We start from the raw sequence: 19,787 nt of genomic DNA on the forward strand, positions 1-19,787 counted from the left end.
CGCTGCCCTATTTCTCCCTAAAAAAGTAGCATGGAAAATGCTGCACCGACAAGAGCGTGGCTCTTAAAATTGATGATGATGATGACTGACTACACTGAAGTATTAAAAAGTTTATTTTTTGCCAAATAGACCAAGAACCCTAAAAAAAGATTTTGTATGCCACAGCAAAAAAAAAAATACCTATTTGATATAAAAGGTTTGTATGTTGTTGTAATTTGAGAGCCATAATTTCAATTTTCTTTGCATAATGTGCTTTTTGCATTATTTTTTTACGTTTAGGATGGTACCTGACGGTTGTCGGTAGAAACAAGTATTTTTTTTCTTAACTTGCATTGACTATTAACAAATCGACGAAAAAGCACAAGTTGATAACTGGAGATAGGATAGTTAGGTAGGTACTTACTGTAAATAAATATTATCAGCGGTAATAAGCAGCAACAAAATGAATTCACTCTTCTATCATACACTGGGTTTTTGAATTTTTCTTGAAAGCCTGCACGCGCCCTCCGGGCGATTAAAAAATAAACTAATGTCTGTTGCGTTTTTTACGTTTCAAGTTGGCGCACTGCGATAGTGCGTTTTGTTGGCATTTTAAATTTTTTTTGACGTATTCATTTTTTAATCTGTAATAGCAAGTTTTTTTAGAACTAAGTACTTAAGCTCTAACCTAGCTAAGTTGGAAATGATGTAACTATCCACAATCGACAGTGACAGTAATAAAAAAATAATTACGAGAGTGGGATGGCCTTATGTCGTGGTAGGTTTCTTCTAATACCGGAAAATATAGTTACACTAACCGATTTACATAAGAAACATAAGTATGTCGCCAAATTACGTGCGGTCTGCAAGGCTAACAAGCGCAAAGCGATAAAATGATTGATCGATTCAATAAATTTTGTCGAAATCGATAAGTATTTTTTCCTAACATGCGTGCCACGTGATTTTGTTCGTATTTTGACAGAACGACATGAGTTATTTGGGTGCACATATTAGCACCAATCGACAAAACGACATAATTATATCGTCGGAATCGATAAAATGACTGTGACAAAATTTTATCACGTCGCGCATGTTAGCCCTACTGACTGGATATTTGCGAAAACACCAAGGTGGTTACTTAATTACAATATGAATAAATGTTTTCTCATGAGTCATGTAAAATTAAATGGTTTAAAATAATTATGTAACTTTAATTGAATGGAATATGCATTATCATGTCTGAAATAAATGTTTTTCTTTTTTAATTAAATAAAACAAATATTTATAGGTACATCATCATTTTATTGAAGTGACAATTTATAATAATAACTTTTAATATTATGACCTTAGGATTGCACATTTTGTCTTTGGGTTCGTTTACAATAAGATTAACCTATTTTTACAATATTTACAATAATTAGATAATAATTACATTTTAGAATTAATCAGACAATAATAGATTGATAAAATACAATACATTTTTACATTAATACACTTATTTTATAATGACTATAATGAATAATTGGAAAATGTCAACGAAATAAAAAATACTCTTGTACTATGTTTTTGGAATTGTAAAATAAAGAATGCTTAGTATTTATAGGTGTTATTTACATGATGGAAAATGTAAATTTATAACAAATGGTAATTGTATTTTTTAAATTAATAATGTCAATTTGTTTGACAGTGAAACAGACAATGGTGATAATCGGAGTATTTTTTTTTATTAGGTACGGTAACGAGTACTAATATTTATACACTTTCAAACCATGTCACATTACCTTTATTGACAAATTACACCGTAAGTCTTATTAAATGTCAAATATGATAGTGGAACAGGGTTCTAAAGTGTGTACATGACTGTACAGCATTTTTAATCATATTTCGTTTTTGTTCGCCTATGAAATATTGAAAAGATTTATTTGTGTAATTAAATTTTTAGTATAGGTAGACCGTCTAAATCAGACTCCGTCTGCGCGGTGCAGGGGAGCGGGGGTACGGCGACAGCGGGGACCGAGGGAGGTGCGGGGACGGGCGCGCGAAGCATAACACACATTAGGTAAAATGCGTAATAGACAGTTCTGAAGATAATATATAACGTCATAGTGGTTTTTAAGCGAGAGCGTCCAATTTAAATGAAACAACTAATATGCTGTCGTCATACCCCCGCGCCCCTGCACCGCGCAGGCGAAGTCTGATTTCGACGGTCTATCTATAGTCACATGATTATTCACCATTGCAATTTAGCGTGATACTAGTCAAAATATGGCACTACTCATTTACTATGTACTTACATTGTCTATGTGTCTTTGGCATTATGGATTCACTTCTTAGGTTCAAACGGAGATGATCACTTACCTACTGAATAATAATCTATGTGTACTTATTTGTATTCGATAAATGTATTAGAAGTAGACAATATTTTGTACATGAGTATCTATTCTATTCATGTGATTTGTATGGATTTACATTCTTGTATATTAATTTAACATAGAGTCTCGTTGTAATTTGAAAACACACAATGGTAAAAAATCGCTGCGATTATAATAATTGTGTCGTTTGCAAAGGATTATATTTTTTTTTCCCTTATTGGCGAGTTATTATCATTGTCTGTTACATATTCGAATTGAAAGGGAAAATATAGATATTTTCTTAGTGTGTTAAGTGCAGACTAAACGTTTCATTTCGTGCTTATTTCACTTTTCACTAATTAATGTTTCACAATGGTGCTCAAACGACGACATAAAGCTTTCTTAACTTCGAATATTAATGAAAATATTCAGGAATGTTTAAACATAGGTACACAATCATTTTTGGTGGGATTTTATCCGGAATATCTAACCTAACGTACTTGTAGTATATTCACTTTGAAATGGCGTTTTCAGTCGTTGTAAAGAAATTGTTTCCCTTTTTTGATGAACTTATCGTTTAATTTTTTTATGTTATGCCAAAAGAAAAAGATATTATTTTATAATAAAAATAAAATATAAAAAAATGTAATCTCAGCATGATGAGATCAAAAATTCATTTGGAAATCAAAAATACAATTAAATTGTCAATTTTATATAAATTTTGTAGTGCATCTGATTACAATAACACCTTATTTTCTTATTGTGCCTAAAATATGAATATAATTATTTATATTATTATTATTTCACTGACATCAAAAAAGTCGAAAATCACATTTAAATTAAATAAAATCTTTGGTTATTTTTTATTACTTTACACTTTTTTCTTAATTTAGTCCTGTAACACGAGACGTTTTGGTCACCCTAGTTTTAGTAGGGCGACAATTTTTTTTATACAAACAGAACAACTCTGTACCGTCGGTGAAAAGTAATACAAGTCCAAAATTGAAGTTTTGAGAAAATCGAGTTTAAAGTTAAAAATATTCTAGCTCGTGACTTATAAGGAATAATGGAACAGAAGTTATATGTGTCGATAGGTGATGATGGAAGGTTTCTTTTCTAATATTTAGTTATATTTAGAACCTAAACAGAAATGGTAGAGGATCAAAATAAATTACATGTATCAGTTGACACCAACTTTTATACTGTGTAAATTGATACAAGTCTACATATACCTTTTTACACACATAACTATACAAAAGTCATCGTTGATATATCATATTTTCAATTAATAATTTTACAGTCTTATTGTACATAAAACAAAATGTCTTGGAAGAAAGTTTATTTTATGAAGTTGTAGAAAGGCAAAATTCTATTTATTTTCTTTAAAAAGTAAAGAAACGTAACTTATATCAATTGACACAAACGATAAAACTATAACGAATTTGTGTCAAGTGGTATAACTTGATTTATTTTTTCGGTTTTATTGTGTAAAATGATACATGTTTTTACGAATTTCTAGTAATAAATACATAATATAAAGATGGTACACGTATATATAGTGTAAGGTGGCGATAATAAAATATTTTGTTATGATTTTACTCTCAAAACTCATAAATAACCGGTCAAAACCACCACTGCTGCCCGCTACAAACACATTTTGTCCACCACACTACGCCCCTAATCAAAACCATTGTTGGTTCATCTTATAAATTCAATTATGATAATATTTCCACCCCTAACAAATAAAGGTAAGAGGAATTATATTAAGACTGGTCATTAGGAATGATTCGGGCTAGCCTGGCAGCACGGCCTGGAGATAAAAGTGATGTACCTACGTACTTTTAAACCAAAATCACACAAACTGGTTAGTGTTACTTCATTCCTGCTGAAACTATTTAAAAGATTACAACTCATTCCACAATCAAAATCCCCTAAAGTATACATGTATCACGAAGAAAATGAGCAAAGCTTGCCCGGCGATCGAAGGGCGCATTTCCACAGAGGTTTTGATAATTCAATACTTCGAATTATTAAAATTCCCGGTCTAATGGTAGCCCGCAACATTGACAGAACCATAAACGGAGTCGAATCAATGTTGACGATAAGAATAGGTAGAGAAAATGAAGATCATTGATTCACCTTCAAACCTATAGGTTACACAGGGCTATCCTCAGGGTAGGTCTTATCACCTTTACCATGGTCTGTTATGGTTAAGCTAAATGAGTTCGTTTCCACAAAACTTTAGACGTAAGCACACGTTCCGCGTATCCTCGCGTATGGACCACTATTGTGAAGTGGGCAACTTCCCACTATATCATCATCATCCTCCTGCCTTTATTCCACTCTAGTTGGGGTCGGCACAACATGTATGGACAAATGTCCCATATCTAATGTTACTTTAATGGGCTCAGTTTTCCGCATAAACGCAAGTGGTCCATTATGCGTGCTTTTGTTGACTATGTAAGCCAACCAGCTTTTTTCAGAAGCTCAAATACCTCCTGGGATTTCTACAAACTTTGTGACCTGGTTTAATTAAGGGGTTGTGCCCGTGGTGTTGCCAATTATTTATTCTAATCTAATTTATCCTACAAGATCCCACTGCTGGGCAAAGGCCTCCCCTTCCTCTTTCCATTTTTCACGGTCCTGTGCGTAATTCTCTCTTATATAATCAAAATACAGAAAAAACAATTTAACGGTGGTGCACAGAGTTCAGAGTAGTTGTTCCCTTTATAAAGACGAGAAAGCTCGACCAATTATTTACACCATTCAACGCGTTTGAGAAACTGGTAATCTTCTCTTGAGAAGATGTGGCAGATCCCGATGCTGCCGATGCCAAGCTGGATCCCAGTGGGACCTTAAACCCAAAAGTATGTACGATCATCTACAGCTGTGTAGGTTCAAAAATACCACTACCGGCGCTTGCATCAAAGATCTAACCAGCGTGTATTGAATGGCTTGCATATTAATTGGCGCTTGATAATATTTGGAGCTATTATTTCACGTCTACAACCTCCTTAGCAATGAAAGCAGCGTTCAATCTGCCACCGCTTAACCTGCATGTAATCAAGAAAACTATGTAAAACAGCTATGCTTCGAGCTAAGGGAAGGAGACTAATGACAGTATGACAAATCTCAAATACCTCTTGACTAACCCTGCCATGGTGATATCGACGCCATGATCAGGACTCACAACTTATTGAGGTACTATTATTAAGTACTACAAGGCGGTTATAACAGAAAGAGAAAAAACACGGTTTGGTCTGAAGTACTAACGTAACCTATACCCATTCGCAATGCGGATCAGATATGGTTTGCTGTGGCTCTAGACAAAATGGCTTCCCATAGACAGGTTTATGCGGAGGTTACCCTAAGATACACACTGGTGGCGCATAGAATCGAACTTGTATGTATCATTATACACGACATGTTAATGATATCCAAGATCGTATTTTCTGAAATATTTTGATATATATTAATTTATATTACTTTTCACGAAAAAATAAATTTGGTGTTTGATGTTACAACTAAAATTATATCATTAAACACGGACCGTGAGAATTCAAGCATGGCGTGTATTTTAATATATCTTGAGTTGCATTTACTTACACCAAAATATTTAATGAAAATCTTCATTTCACTTTGATGCAAGTTAAGATGAATTATGTTACACGTGTTATAACAGCATGAATCCTTCACAAACAGTACTTATATCACTTTACACAAAAATTATCTCCGTATTTATAATAGCTACAGTTACGAGAATTAGACAGAAAGAAAGAGAATTTTTCGAACATGAAGTGTGTGCTAATAACTCAAAAGTGATACAACTCGAGTTGTATTACTTTTCACCGACGGTACAGAACTGTTAAACTAAAATTATCACTTTTTTTAAAGTTCCATATTTTTCGACGACCAGTGAACACTTAACCAAGTTGCGAATGTTCCAATGTCGACACTCGTGAGCATGTTACTCGCATCCTTTATGACGTCAGGTGTTTGTTTAATTCGGATGGGTTATAATCTGCCCTACGTTTCAATTATTTCAATACCGCACGAAGTACGCTATGAGGCAAATCGCATAGAAACATTTGCAACGTGGTTAGTAGGTCCTGTTATGTTACCGCCATTTTTTTTTCTTCATTCCTAGAAGCCTCAGCGCCAGCTAGTTGGCGCGAAGGCTGTTGAAGTTCAGGAGGGGAGCGCCTGGAGGGGAGGCACGCTAGTCATGTGGGGGGCGCGGAAGTCAGGGTGCTGTGGCCGCATGTCGTGTGGAGCGCAGAGATCTAAGAAAAAACGAGCATTAGGTACTTTCATACGGATATATAATAAAGAAGAGCGTCTAAAGTTTCTTACAAAAACAAAATAATTTTGATAGTTATATGTAAAGTATAACAAATAAATATTTCCTATTTATTTTTTTATTCCTATTTTTCCTTACTAAGTAGAATGGAAAATGCTGCACCGACAAGAGCGTGGCTCTTAAATTGATGATGATGATGTAAAGTCTATATTTATATGTAAAGTTGTAAAAGCTGCAACCCCAAAATATCAGATCAGGTATGTAATTGATTCGAGAGGAACGCAATTAAAATCACAATTACAAACAGGGCAACAATAAGCGGCCTTAAAGCTCAATAACAATTTCTTTAGGACAACTTTAGGGTGAGCAACTTTGTGGGTAGTATTCAATTCAATTCAATTCAAAACAATTTATTTCGCATAATACATCCATAATTTGTTAGTAACAATGCACTTACTTACTAGGTTAGTTAACAATCAAATTAAATATTAAAGTGTTAGTGACAATGAAACTTAATTCTATGTTAGTAGTACAACACCTATATATAACACCCTATCATTATTTATCATAGGCACCAGAATCAGGCATTATTAGTGCCTTCATCCAGTGCCTAACCATAGGGCAGTCAACCCTATCCGTAATGCTATTCAGGAGGACGCTGCCGCTGCCCCGTACCCGCCGCACCAGTGAGGCTATTCGCTTTCTCACGATGGCATCGAAGCCATCTGTCCGTGCCTCGGCAAACATTATATTAAAATAAAACAAATTTCAATCCTCACCTATCCGTCGTTCAGCAACGGCGTGCATATCTGGCGCATGCATGGCATGGACATCAGTATGCGGCGGCTGCATATGCGGCTGTGGGGTCCGTAAGTCCGCATGTTGGGTCTCCCTGTGCCTTCGAAGGTCCACCTTTGGAAAATGAAAAAAAAAAATATATAGATTATATAACCATCTGTCTGGCGTTGTATTTAGTAGGTAGGTTAGATATTATGATAGAATAAAATTAAAATATAATCTTGAACGAATGACCCTACACAATATCGTGGCTGACTTTGCTATTTGACGCATGTGTGTGTTTTGCTAAAGTGATTTGTGTCTTTTTGAGAATTGCAAAAGGTGCAAATCAGTTTCGCCAAAAAAATGCAGATATGTCAGTCCGCGACATCCGCGACGAAATAAGCTTATAGTTCAGAAGTTCATAACAGTAGTCAGAGGTAGATCGTGAGACAATCTAAGTACCCACGCCTCACAGAAAGAGGGTAGAAAATTATGGATCTACCTACTCCACTCCAATCTTATCAGTCATCCCGTGATCATGGCACTTGCAACAGTGTCGAAATATCGGGAGTCTCATATCCCTGCTTTAACGCGGTAAGAACCCGTTATTATGTGTTTTAATTATAAATGATTTATGTCTTACCTTTCTCTGGAAAGCTCGTCCACAAAGGTCACATGCGAAGGGCTTGAAACCCGTGTGCTTGCGAGAATGGGTGATCAGGTTTGAACTCTGGCTGAACGCTTTGCCGCAGACTTGGCATTTGTGGGGCTTCTCGCCTGTGGACATAGAAAGAAGGGTTATTGTAGTCGATATTACAATACAATATAAAATACAATACATTAACTCTTTACTGCACACAAAAGAAACTAAAATGTTTATTTCCTGATAGTGGTTACCTAGAAGAAATTGCTATAGAGCAATAAGGCTTGTTAAAATTAAGTATTGTGCAATAAATTTGAAAAGAAACAAATTACATAAACAATCACAGACAAACAATTTATCATGATTTTTTTGACGAAGCTTGTGGTGCATAGTGTTTTTGTATTGTACTTAGTTTTTTTTTAAGTTAGGTGTATTTATAAGTAATATTTCCTTATCATTATTGTTTATGGCCCATTTCCATTAACCGGGCAGAAATACTAGAAACCACGTGATCATCATCATCATTATCAGCCCATTAACGTCCCCACTGCTGGGGCACGGGCCTTCCCTATGGATGGATAGGGAGATCGGGCCTTAAACCGTCACGCGGGCCCAGTGCGGATTGGTGGTTATTAACGACTGCTAATGCAGCCGGGACCAACGGCTTAACGTGCCTTCCGAAGCACGGAGGAGCTCGAGATGAAAACTTTTTTTTTTGTGGTCACCCATCCTATGACCGGCCTTTGCGAAAGTTGCTTAACTTCAACAATCGCAGACCGTGCGCGTTTACCACTGCGCCACCGAGCTCCTCTGAGAGTGAAAAAGGATTCTCTCACTATAGAAACCACGTGATATCAATAAAATTAAATTATCTATGATCCAAACAGGAAGTCATAGTCATAAAGTCGAATTTAGTTGTTTAAAGCCCGCGCCGGGAGTTGAACCAGGGACACTGCGATGAAAGTCACGCGTTTTCGTAGCAGGGCTATCGCGGATTTCAATTTTATTTTATTTTAAGTTATACCCGTCATTTTCTTATCCACCGGAAAGGAAAGAGACGGATGATTGACAACCGTTCATTTTAAAATGAATTGAGTAACGCGGGCGAATAATGTACACATCCCTTTGATTTTCAACCTGTACGACGAGTGCTGTCAACTTGAATCGTGTGATGCTTAACATCCCTGACGTGCAGAACAAGTATTTTTTATTATTAGATGATATTTATAATGAGTCTTTTTCTGATCGTCGTCGCAAACTTATACGGCTTCATAAAGAACTAGGGGCAGTAAAGAAAGACCTTAGTGCTCCAGCTACTTTACTAATAGAGTTGACAATCTACAAAAAGTATATTCAATTATAACTTGAACTTGCGAAAAGAATCTCCGATATCAGTTCTGAACTCATATGAAAGTTATTCAGGTTCGGCTGGATATATGTAATCCGTGCCTCAGCTATCCGCGGTATCGATCGCTACACGACGTGCGATACCCTGTGGATTACTGTAGGGGTGGCACTTGTAGAAAAAAATCTTTGATTTACATAAACAACCTATATACGTCCCACTGCTGGGCACCAGCCTCTCCTCAATCAACCGGAGGGGGTATGGAGCACACTCCACCACGCTGCTCCACTGCGGGTTGGTAGAGCAGTTTGGGCTAGTAGCCCGAGACCAACGGCTTAGCGTGCCTTCCAAAGCACGGAATTATCTTACTTTTCAGACAATCAGGTGATTCAAGTCTACAATGTCCTTGCAAAACAAAGGACAGTCTCACAAAGTGATTCCGCCGATCCATACGTAGTATTATTCCTTTTTCTATAGTGTAGTCATAATGAAGTGTTTCGAACACTTGTCAAGTAAACTTGTAAATATTTAATCACTTAAAAGATGACTAAGTAAACTAGTGTCTGTGGACAACCCTACACGTGCGGGCAGTGGACGACGACGCGTGGTATTAATACACGTCCGCGTAATCTGTGCGCTCGCATTACGGATTCCAAGCGTGTGTCGGACTTCACAGTTTATAGCTGATCTGACACAAGGAGTCTTCGGATATTTTGCTTTGCTTATAAAACCTTGGTGGTACAGAAACAAACGAATTGCTTAGAGATTTCACGCTCTTAACAGAACATAGGCTCACGCCTGTATCCCCAATGGGGTTGGCAGAGATGTATACCCACTCCTCGCGAGCTATGTCCAAGTCCCATGTAACAGAGGTCGAGCCCATTGCCATTAACCGGGCAGAAATACTAGAAACCACGTGATATCAATAAATTTATCTATGATCCAAACAGGAAGTCATAGTCATAAAGTCGAATTTAGTTGTTTAAAGCCCGCGCCGGGAGTTGAACCAGGGACACTGCGATGAAAGTCACGCGTTTTCGGAGCAGGGCTATCGCGGATTTCAATTAATCATGACAAAAAAATGTCTGGTACGATATGTTAAGACGTTACATGGTATACTGCTCCTATCAAACGCTAAGTATTCAAACTTTATGAGAATCCTGATTCAAGGGGTTAAGGAATTTAATAACGGACTTTATAGCTACTTTTATATGAATGCTAGGATCGTAAACTAGTTTCTGGTACAGATTGTATGCCAAGAGGTATTTTTCCCTTTGAATTTTTTACTCCTCTCGACTTTGCGCGATCTCCGACCAATCCCTCCTTCTTCTTCTGTCGTGTGGATTGTGAGGTGAATTACCAACCCCATCAACCCTGGTGTCAAGGTTATTACTGACCCGCCATAGGCCCCTGACATGACTCATGTAACGACTAGGTACGTACTTACATCAGTAAGTAATAACCGGGACCAACGGCTTAACGTGCCTTCCGGAGCACGGATCTTTTTACTTTTTAGACAATCAGGTGATCAGCCTGTAATGTCCTAACCAAACTAGGGATCACATAGTGATTTTTGTGTTTTGTCTCCACCGGGATTCGAACCCGGGTCCTCCGGATCGAGAGCACAATGCCGTAATCCCTCCAATAAGCATTGAGGTTGTCAGTCACACCATCCTCACCGGGAATCGAACCGAGGACCTTTTGATCGTGAGTCAATCATCGACGCTTAACCACTGGACCACGGAGGCCATCATGCATGATGAATGGAAGATTTTAAATATATTCCACAAAAATCCGAAAGATTTATTATTATCAGTCTCAAGTGTATGAGTCAGCATAGAACCTGGGCCTCATGAATATAAACCGCTATCGCTCCCCGCTGACCTCTCACTCTAACATATTATTATCTCATTCATTCCTACATAAGTACCTACATATATATTTTTTTTCACGCTTATCCTTTGTAGCGCAGTAAACACTATGAAATTTTGAGCTATTTGATTCCTTTGTTTTAGACAGTTTTTAAGGTAATTATGAACGATTTCCTGGAAATTACTTCTTGTGATTTGTGTCTGTCTACCCCGAAGGGATAGGCGTGATTGTACTTATTAGAATTATCGTGTTAGTTTATAAAAAAACACGTTATACACGTATCTATTTTATTATTACATTCATTTTTAGAGACGAATTTTTACTTGCATATACACATATTAAGAGTATGTAGGTAGAAGGTAGGTACCTATATAAAACAATTTCTACGTAATTATTCAACAATACCTAACACAGAACGCATTGTCCTAATCAACAGCACAGTACATGACTGAATAAATATATACATTATATGCTACCATACGATGAAAATAATACAATGCGACCAATACGACGGAGCGAGCGTCGTAGGTAATTATGTGCACAAATCACGGCCCTGCATTGATACGATACTATACCTACCTAAGTCCGTTCGCACAGGTACAGCTATAGGAAAAGAGGGCCCTGAGTCCGTCAATCAAGGGGCCTGCGACTGTGGCGACTGGCGACTTCATTAGAGCAAGCGAGAGAGTTCGCCCTCTCGCTCTAGCATTAGTGTCACGACGCGAGAGCAATTTATATCCGTCGTGCCATTGGGCCGTGATTGCAGCGGCTCCTCCCCACGTCGCGTAGCAACGAGAGGGGGGCCCACCTTCTCCCCCCATCACCCATCCCGTCCCACGTTATGGATCGCAATTTTCCTTTGAATTGGAAATCAGAGCCTTCGCCGCGAGCCCCCTCGTTAGTTCTCCGTCTTGGCGATACGGCTGCAGATTTTTACTACGGTAGAGAAAGATGTTTCGAGCAAATTGTGATGTTTGCCGGTTTTTGCGCCCCGTTTCTTTGGCAGGTGTAGCCGCAACGGGAATATATTTGAGGTTTTGTTTACACTTGGTACTTTGTGTGTTTAGATAGATGTAGAGTTTAGTCTAGTACTTGCTCGTTAGTAATGAACGCTTCGAACGAGATTTAAACGCGAAAACGGACAAATTGCCGGCAATATGGTTTGATGTGCTTTTTTGACCGTTTTCGTAAGAGACCGAACAGATAGATAGATATTTATGACTTTACTTTTAAAATAACATTCTTCAATAACCCAGTATCAAAACTTCAGACGCTTTATAAAAAGCCATCTTCAACAGAACCGTTTAAAAATGCGTAAACGTCTAAATAAAAGGCGAAACTTTGCAAATAACACGACCAACTCTCGGCCAAGTTGCGCATTATGCGAACTTATTACGCGTACTTAGTAAGGCAGGGTTGGGAAGTGCGTAAAATCTTCGCTTCGCATCTCTTAACAGCGTAATTACGGCGAGATATTACTGTGAGGGAGGGGGCGATAGAGTTGCCCGCCCGAAAATGTTACGAGTGTCCCGGAATTCCTTTATTATTATTATATCATATTATAAATTTAATGTAAGTGCAATTCTTACTAACACAGTGGGCTCGACCATTATCAAACCACCTATAACGTTGGTCTAACAGAAAGCTCGGTGTAGTGTGGGTACTCAGTTCATCTTGCTATGGATGTGTACCTCTGTTGGAATACAGTCGTGGACTTATGTCATTATATTGACAAAAGTAACAAAACGGTTAAAGATGCGCTTGTATCTAATAGAGATCTCTTCCAGCCAACCTGGTATTTGTTAGAAGGATGTTGGAGTATATAATTGTTTTTACCGGGTGATATGGTATTTACCGGGTGCATTTGTTACATAGCAGAAAAAGAAACATACATACCCTCAAAAAGCCATTACCCTCCACCTTTGTTAGTCGGGTAAAAATCGATTCGTGATCATTATTTAATTTTAAGACTGGTAATGGGTCTCTTAATATGGGTCTCGTAAAAAGGTTCTGAATCAGCTTCGTTTGACTACGAAATAAGTTGAGTTTAGTAAGTAACATAGTAATATGTTTTCAATAAACAATATACTTAAAAAAAATATTTATATAAGCTAGTATGTAGTAGGCGGTACATTCGTAACAGTTAATTCCGTTCTAGATATGTAGTATTACAAATATCCGGACATAAAATGTCCCGTATTTCCGTATAACTTCACAAGATCTTAGTCCCATCTCTACGCCAAGCGAGGAGAGATACCTTCAAGGAATACTTATTGTTTCGAAGGACTCTGAATAAGTCGAATACCGTCTTATGGATTATTGATTTATCGTGAATTCGCAGATTCAAGGAGTCAGCTCTCAGTGGGGGTGTTAAAAAATAATTAGATTTGAATCGTTGGTTTTTTGTCTTCTAATTTTATTGGAGGTCGGATTTTTATTGATTATGCGGTATGTATACTGAAATCGTAAGTACTACATACAGGGTTTTTTTTTTTTTTTTTAAATTCAAAAATTCAAAAAATTCAAAAATATTTATTTTTCAAAATTGGCTTACAAAGTTAGCGCTTTTTGAACGTCAGACATAATTAAATTACATATTATGTAACTAGCTGTAAAACTACTACCACATCGGAATCTGTAACGCTGAGGGAAAGACGTGGCCAGAAAACCTCCCAGCACAGGGCCCTAGTCCTACTGTTTCATGTTTTCCTTTCTTTTCTTTTAATCCAGTTTGTATTACATAATTTATAGACTTAAATACAATGGTATTCCAATATTAATTTATTTATAAACAAAATTACATACATATACATTTTAATACTATCGCCAAACTACAACCGTAGTTTGTTGGCGTCGCGCTCATTCCCTAATTTTGTTTAATTACCAGCATTTACAACAACTACCCTCCACCCACTAAAATCCTATAAATTGACTTATACGTTTATTTAACACTTTCACGGATAGAACGTCTACATGCGATGACGATCCCAATTAGCTATGAAAGTTCAATGACTAGTTATTTTTTTGACGTGACTTATTGTATATTTGCCGCAGATGGCATTAACTACTTCACCGGACAAATGCGGAGCGCTGAAGGCTCTCACCCGGTCAATGACTAGTGGCCAGTGTCCATGAAAGTGTTAATAATGAAGGCGATTGTAATGCTGTTCAATTGCAGTTGATTTGCAGTTATGCTAACCACACTAACCCGCACCTAGCTGCATTTTTAAAGCGCGATTTTTCCGTAGTTGGGTTTTAGTTTTTAAACTTATTTTCTTTATCTTCACTTTTATATCACCTACTATATTCACACCTATTTTACTCACCCGCTTTTATCTTATGTACTTTCCAAGTCGGGTAATGCGCTTGTAAAGTAGGTAATGGTTAATATAACCCTTATGGGCTCATTCTCAGATTTTTATACCGACTCTTAAAGTTAAGGAGGAGGCTTACAGACTACACACTTACTGTTTTGTTGAGTTGTTCTTTATTATTTTATTACTTTAGTAGATAATACATATATAACATTGACAGCCTCCGTGGTCTATTGGTTAGAGCGTTAGGCTCACGATCTGGAGGTCTGGGTTCGATTACCGATGGGGACATTGTCGAAATCACTTTGTGAGACTGTCCTTTGTTTGGTAAGGACTTTTCAGGCTTGAATCACCTGATTGTCCGAAAAAGTAAGATGATTCCGTGCTTCGGAGGGCACGTTAAGCCGTTGGTCCCGGCTATTAGCCGTAAAAACACCTCCACCAACCCGCATTGGAGCAGCGTGGTGGAGTATGCTCCTTACCCCCTCCGGTTTGAGGGGAGGCCTGTGCCCAGCAGTGGGACGTAAATAGGCTGTTTACGTATGTATGTATGTATGTACATATATAAATTCACGCCAATGGCCTCTAGTATGGTGGACAGAGAGACAAGTAATCATAAAAAAAAAGATTGATATGAAGAACCGTCTTCCTGGGGACCGCGTAACTTGCAGCCACTATTGACCAGCAGGGCAAACTTGCGCAACACATACAACTAACAAAAAATCGTGCATATTTTTAATCTGCAGCCAACCCCTTCAAAGAGAAGACCAAATTTTATATGGATCAACGTAGGAAGTTAAAAATTGGTACATTAGCAAAAAGGGATCCGCGTTACCGCGAATTTAACGCGAGCGAAGCCCCGGACAAAAGCTAGTTTTTTATAATATCTGTTTCGCGTTTAGTTGTTGATAGGTATTAGGGCCTCACAAGACAATATGGGTCTGAAACTAACAAAAACACATTAAAATTTTCATGAATTTTCCGACAGGAAATTCCACTTGATATCTACTCAGAATCATGGTCCGAATCATCCCTCAAAGTTTTTGTTACGACGTCACTAACACCCTATAAATCTAACCCAACCTAACCTAACCTAAGTTGTGTGAAAAAGACAGGCATTCTTTTACTTCCTCCTCTTAACACTACAGAATCAATATGAAACTAAAATACGTACTCAAAGTAAACAGCAACCGTTAAGTTTAAGTATTAAGTTGCCGGTTGTGATTGAACGCATCCGGGTAAGCGATAACCGTAAATCCCGGACATGCCGGGTGTCCGGGTACAGGCCCGGATATAGATATGTTTACCCGGATTTCCGGATTTTCTGAGAAAAATTGCGCCGTGGATTTTTGTGTACAAGTACAAAGAGGGTATAGTTATAGAATGTTGGAAGAAAACATACACCCTCTGATTCGACGCAGTCGGGGTAAGAACAGGTGTGTTACGGACTTAGGAATTTTGAGATATTGTGACATAAATTAGATCAGAGTCAGATTTTTTGGACTAAATAGGTATGCAATTACATACATAAACTCACGCCAATGCCTCACCGGGGTAAGCAGAGACTATTACTACTGATGCTGACTACAAATGAATAGGTGTTTAAATAAAATTGTATAATTTATTTCTCCACCAACTCGCAGTGAAGCGGCGTGGTGGAGTATGCTCCATATCTCCTCCGGTTGATTGAGGAGAGGCCGGTGCCCAGCAGTGGGAAGGATTTAGGCTGTTTATGTTATGTTTATGTTAATACCACCACCTTATGATCATTTCGACAAACATCTGTCTTGCTTCTTTGTAATTGTTTTAGTGGAAATTGATATGATGTTGTTGTCTTTTTTTTGTGTGTGCTGGCACCCTTTTTTAATAAACTATTTCTATTCTATTCTATTAATTTATTTGTTTTTATTTTACCTGAAGCGCGGAGAGATTAAAAATAAAAGTTGCTAATTTGTATCACCTATCCTCTCATCGAAAAAAATATAGATCTATGCTCTTATACGTATATATATATACCATGGAATAGAAGAAAGAAGTTAGAAGGGCCAAATGAGCGCGAAATACAAGTATGAGCAAATAGTTCATACTTCAACTTTGCACTTCACTCGTCCGCAAACTTTACGACACACGGAGCTCTGCGATAGCATATTAAGGCTGGTACTAATAAACTGACCTCAGCTTTGAGACTGCTCTTAAGATCATGTCAATGTGACAGTTCTTATATAAAAACAGGGACTTGAGCATGATCTTAAGCGCAGTCTCAGGTGAGATTAGTTTATTAATACCACCCTAAGAGGTTGTCTTGTGCATTATAACCTGCAGAGCAAAAAGTCAAATATCGACTGTCACGCAAGGAGATACCTCTTTATCACAAGATAGCATCTTATTATGATCCGCTATTTATCAAAAAACTACTTTTGTATGCAGTATCTTATGAAAAGTAATGATTAAATTGCAGCCTATCACATAAAATACACATTACTGGTTTACCACTTTTCATAAGCCACTTTAGTGGCTATGGAATTTGAGAAGCCGTAGAGCTATCGTAGTTATCTATTTGCAGGAGTACTAGTAAAAAAAAGTGGAGTTGAACCGGTGACAGCGGTTCTCATATAAAATGCGCGTGGGCCTTTTGTGCCTTTTTCTTCTATTCCGTGATATCTACGTACCATCTAGGCAATTGACAAATCTAGAAGGACACCTTAGTGGCGCTACCACAGTCGCGCCACCATGGTGTCCTAGTGAAATATGGCCCTAATACTTATCAACAACTAAATGAAACCAGATATCATAAAATATCAGCCATTACCATCATCCAGATTATATCAGATTACTGGAAAAATCATTACGGCCCATTATCGTGGCACTAAACGAGAGATTCGCAATAAAACAGACATTAATACAATTAAATTATCGGCTGAGTGCGGCCCTGCGCGGCTCATCTGCACAGCATCACAGTGCCGGATTTTTATGGGGACGTACTTTGGGCTTGTGAATTAAATATATGAATGCTCCCAAGTTAAAGTGGTAGCGAGGTAAGATTTTAGGAAATATAGCGGGGGTCCGGATGGATGGCTGGTTTTAAAGGTTCCAGACTTGTTGGGAGATGGGAAAAGTCTTGATAGTGAAGTTTTGTCTTTTAAGTCGTTTGTAGTAAGCAGGATTATTTTCGGGTGATAAAGAGACGTATCCTTAGATCAGGGATGGCAAACCTTTATACATCTACGTGCTATTTCAGCCACGACGTGCCAACAAAAAATCTTGACTTATGTGTAGGTACCACTGTAGGTGCTTTGGACACACCATCGTTTATTACTTATTAGGCATGATATTTCGTACAATTTAAAAAGGAATTGTGATGGGGTTGGTAATCCACCTCACAATCCACACGATAGAAGAAGAAAAGGAAATAATTTTGTGTCACTCATATAAACCTGGTTGTGTTAATAATAACTTCAAAAGTCTCCTTAAATGTTTTTTTATTGGATGTGTGCGTGCATTCTGGATCACAAATGCGTAGTAAACATTGGCATAGACTTCAGAATAATAGTTGTAGCCGTTAACGAGATAGATATAGAAACACACCGGCGGTCCTGACGTCAGGATGGCCGGTGTACGAGAGAAACCAATTAGCGCTCAAAGCTTTTAAGTAAAAATCTTCATAATCTTAGTAAATTTCAGCACAAAATGCATACAATCTTTCTGCATATATTTTATTAAGATGTGTGATGCTACATAGGCGGTCTTGACGTTCAAAAATATTAATTATTTTCGCGTGCTATGGTTCGACAGTGATGGTCTTAGACAATGTATATTTTTTTGTGACTGATGATTGTCCAAAAAAGGATACATAAAAGCATGCATGCATAAGGAGCATGGAAAATGCTGCACCGACAAGAGCGTGGCTCTTAATTGATGATGATGATTGTCCTCTGGTATCTTGAAGACCTTACAGCCGTGAGGTGTTGTATGTTTTCTGGTGACTTGAAGGATAAGATCACGGGCGTGGGTTATCCGTCTCTTTGTACAAGATGTCATCAAAATGTCCACAAGCAAGAACTGTCCTCATTCAGTACATCGTTTTCAGAACCCCTGTCTCTCTCGACAGATTACATCCCCCGATTTTTCCTTCCTCCGACATTCGCTATATCCCCACACTCTAACTATAACTACCTATATCCGAGTCAGGAAAGTGTTTCCTTAAAACCAGCACTTTTAATCGCACACCTGCTTACTCCTAAGTGCAGTATGCACTAGAGTCGGGCACTCTAAAAACTATTTCAGCTTAGGTTTTGAAACTTGCACTTTTTTATGGTGCTTTAAAGATTCACTTTGCTGGGTGCTTGTATATTTTGGTGGAGTGTGTTCATGACTTCATTGGATTCAGGAGGTTTATTATTTGCAGTTCCTGCCATAGATGTTAGGACGACCTTTGTCGTGGTTGGACACCTTAGCCAAGACTAGGTTCGATTCAGGAAAATGTATTTTTTTTTAGTGCATGACACAGTATGCTCCAAGTTCATCATTCAGCGCTTATCTCTATCGGCTCACTAGAGTCGATTAATTCTTTCAAATATAATCCTCTGAAACGAGGTTCACGCCCAACTGGGCATCAGGCTTACATTTTGTACCAAGAGCCCTCAGCGCTCCCCATTTGTCCGGTCAAGTAGTTAATGCCGTATGTGGGTCAATTAAGGTCCAAGCCCCAAGGATCGATGATGGGAGGCATATGCCTAGTATTGGGAGTTTTATATAGGCTGCCTTTTACTCCAAACCATGGATCGGATTTAATCAACAATACCTTGTCACCAATTGCCATTAATTTATTCATCTTCCAACTCCACTTGTTCATCCTCGCAGGTGGAAAACGTTCTGAATAACCAACGAAATGTAAATGCTAGGTATTCATGAGCACACCCCCAATTTGCTCAGTCGTTTTTTATAAGTCTCTGAATTATTAACAGTGCGCGAGTAGTCCTCTTAAATTATTGTTATGGTTCCACCGCTTACGGGGCGCGTTTTGATTGCAATTTTTTTGGGGGGTCTTTTTTGGAAAGATTTTTCTTTTGTTTTTTTAATATTGAATTTGACATTGTTTTTGTTGGTTTTGACATCGGTAAATGCGTGACAAGATTTTCCTTTTTAACCGATTTCAAAAAAGGAGGTCATCAATTTGACTCGTGTGTATATCATATTGTAGGAA

General features: G+C 37.8%; 1 protein-coding gene across 2 annotated transcripts in view; it reads right to left on the bottom strand.

Annotated features, from left to right (window-relative positions):
• Positions 1–3,290: 3,290 nt before the first annotated feature.
• The window catches only part of LOC126370451 (zinc finger protein Gfi-1), a 79,955-nt gene continuing 63,458 nt past the window's right edge, over positions 3,291–19,787 (bottom strand). For both annotated transcript variants that reach the window (XM_050015300.1, XM_050015289.1), the window contains exons 5-7: positions 8,054–8,187; positions 7,410–7,542; positions 3,291–6,613 (exon numbers count right to left, since the gene is read on the bottom strand). In XM_050015300.1, the coding sequence (XP_049871257.1) occupies positions 6,519–6,613; positions 7,410–7,542; positions 8,054–8,187 (362 nt within the window). In that variant the 3' untranslated portion in view covers positions 3,291–6,518. The remainder of the gene's footprint in view (positions 6,614–7,409; positions 7,543–8,053; positions 8,188–19,787) is intronic.

Source organism: Pectinophora gossypiella, chromosome 1 (assembly GCF_024362695.1).
Source record: "Pectinophora gossypiella chromosome 1, ilPecGoss1.1, whole genome shotgun sequence".
Classification (NCBI taxonomy): Eukaryota; Metazoa; Arthropoda; class Insecta; order Lepidoptera; family Gelechiidae; genus Pectinophora; species Pectinophora gossypiella.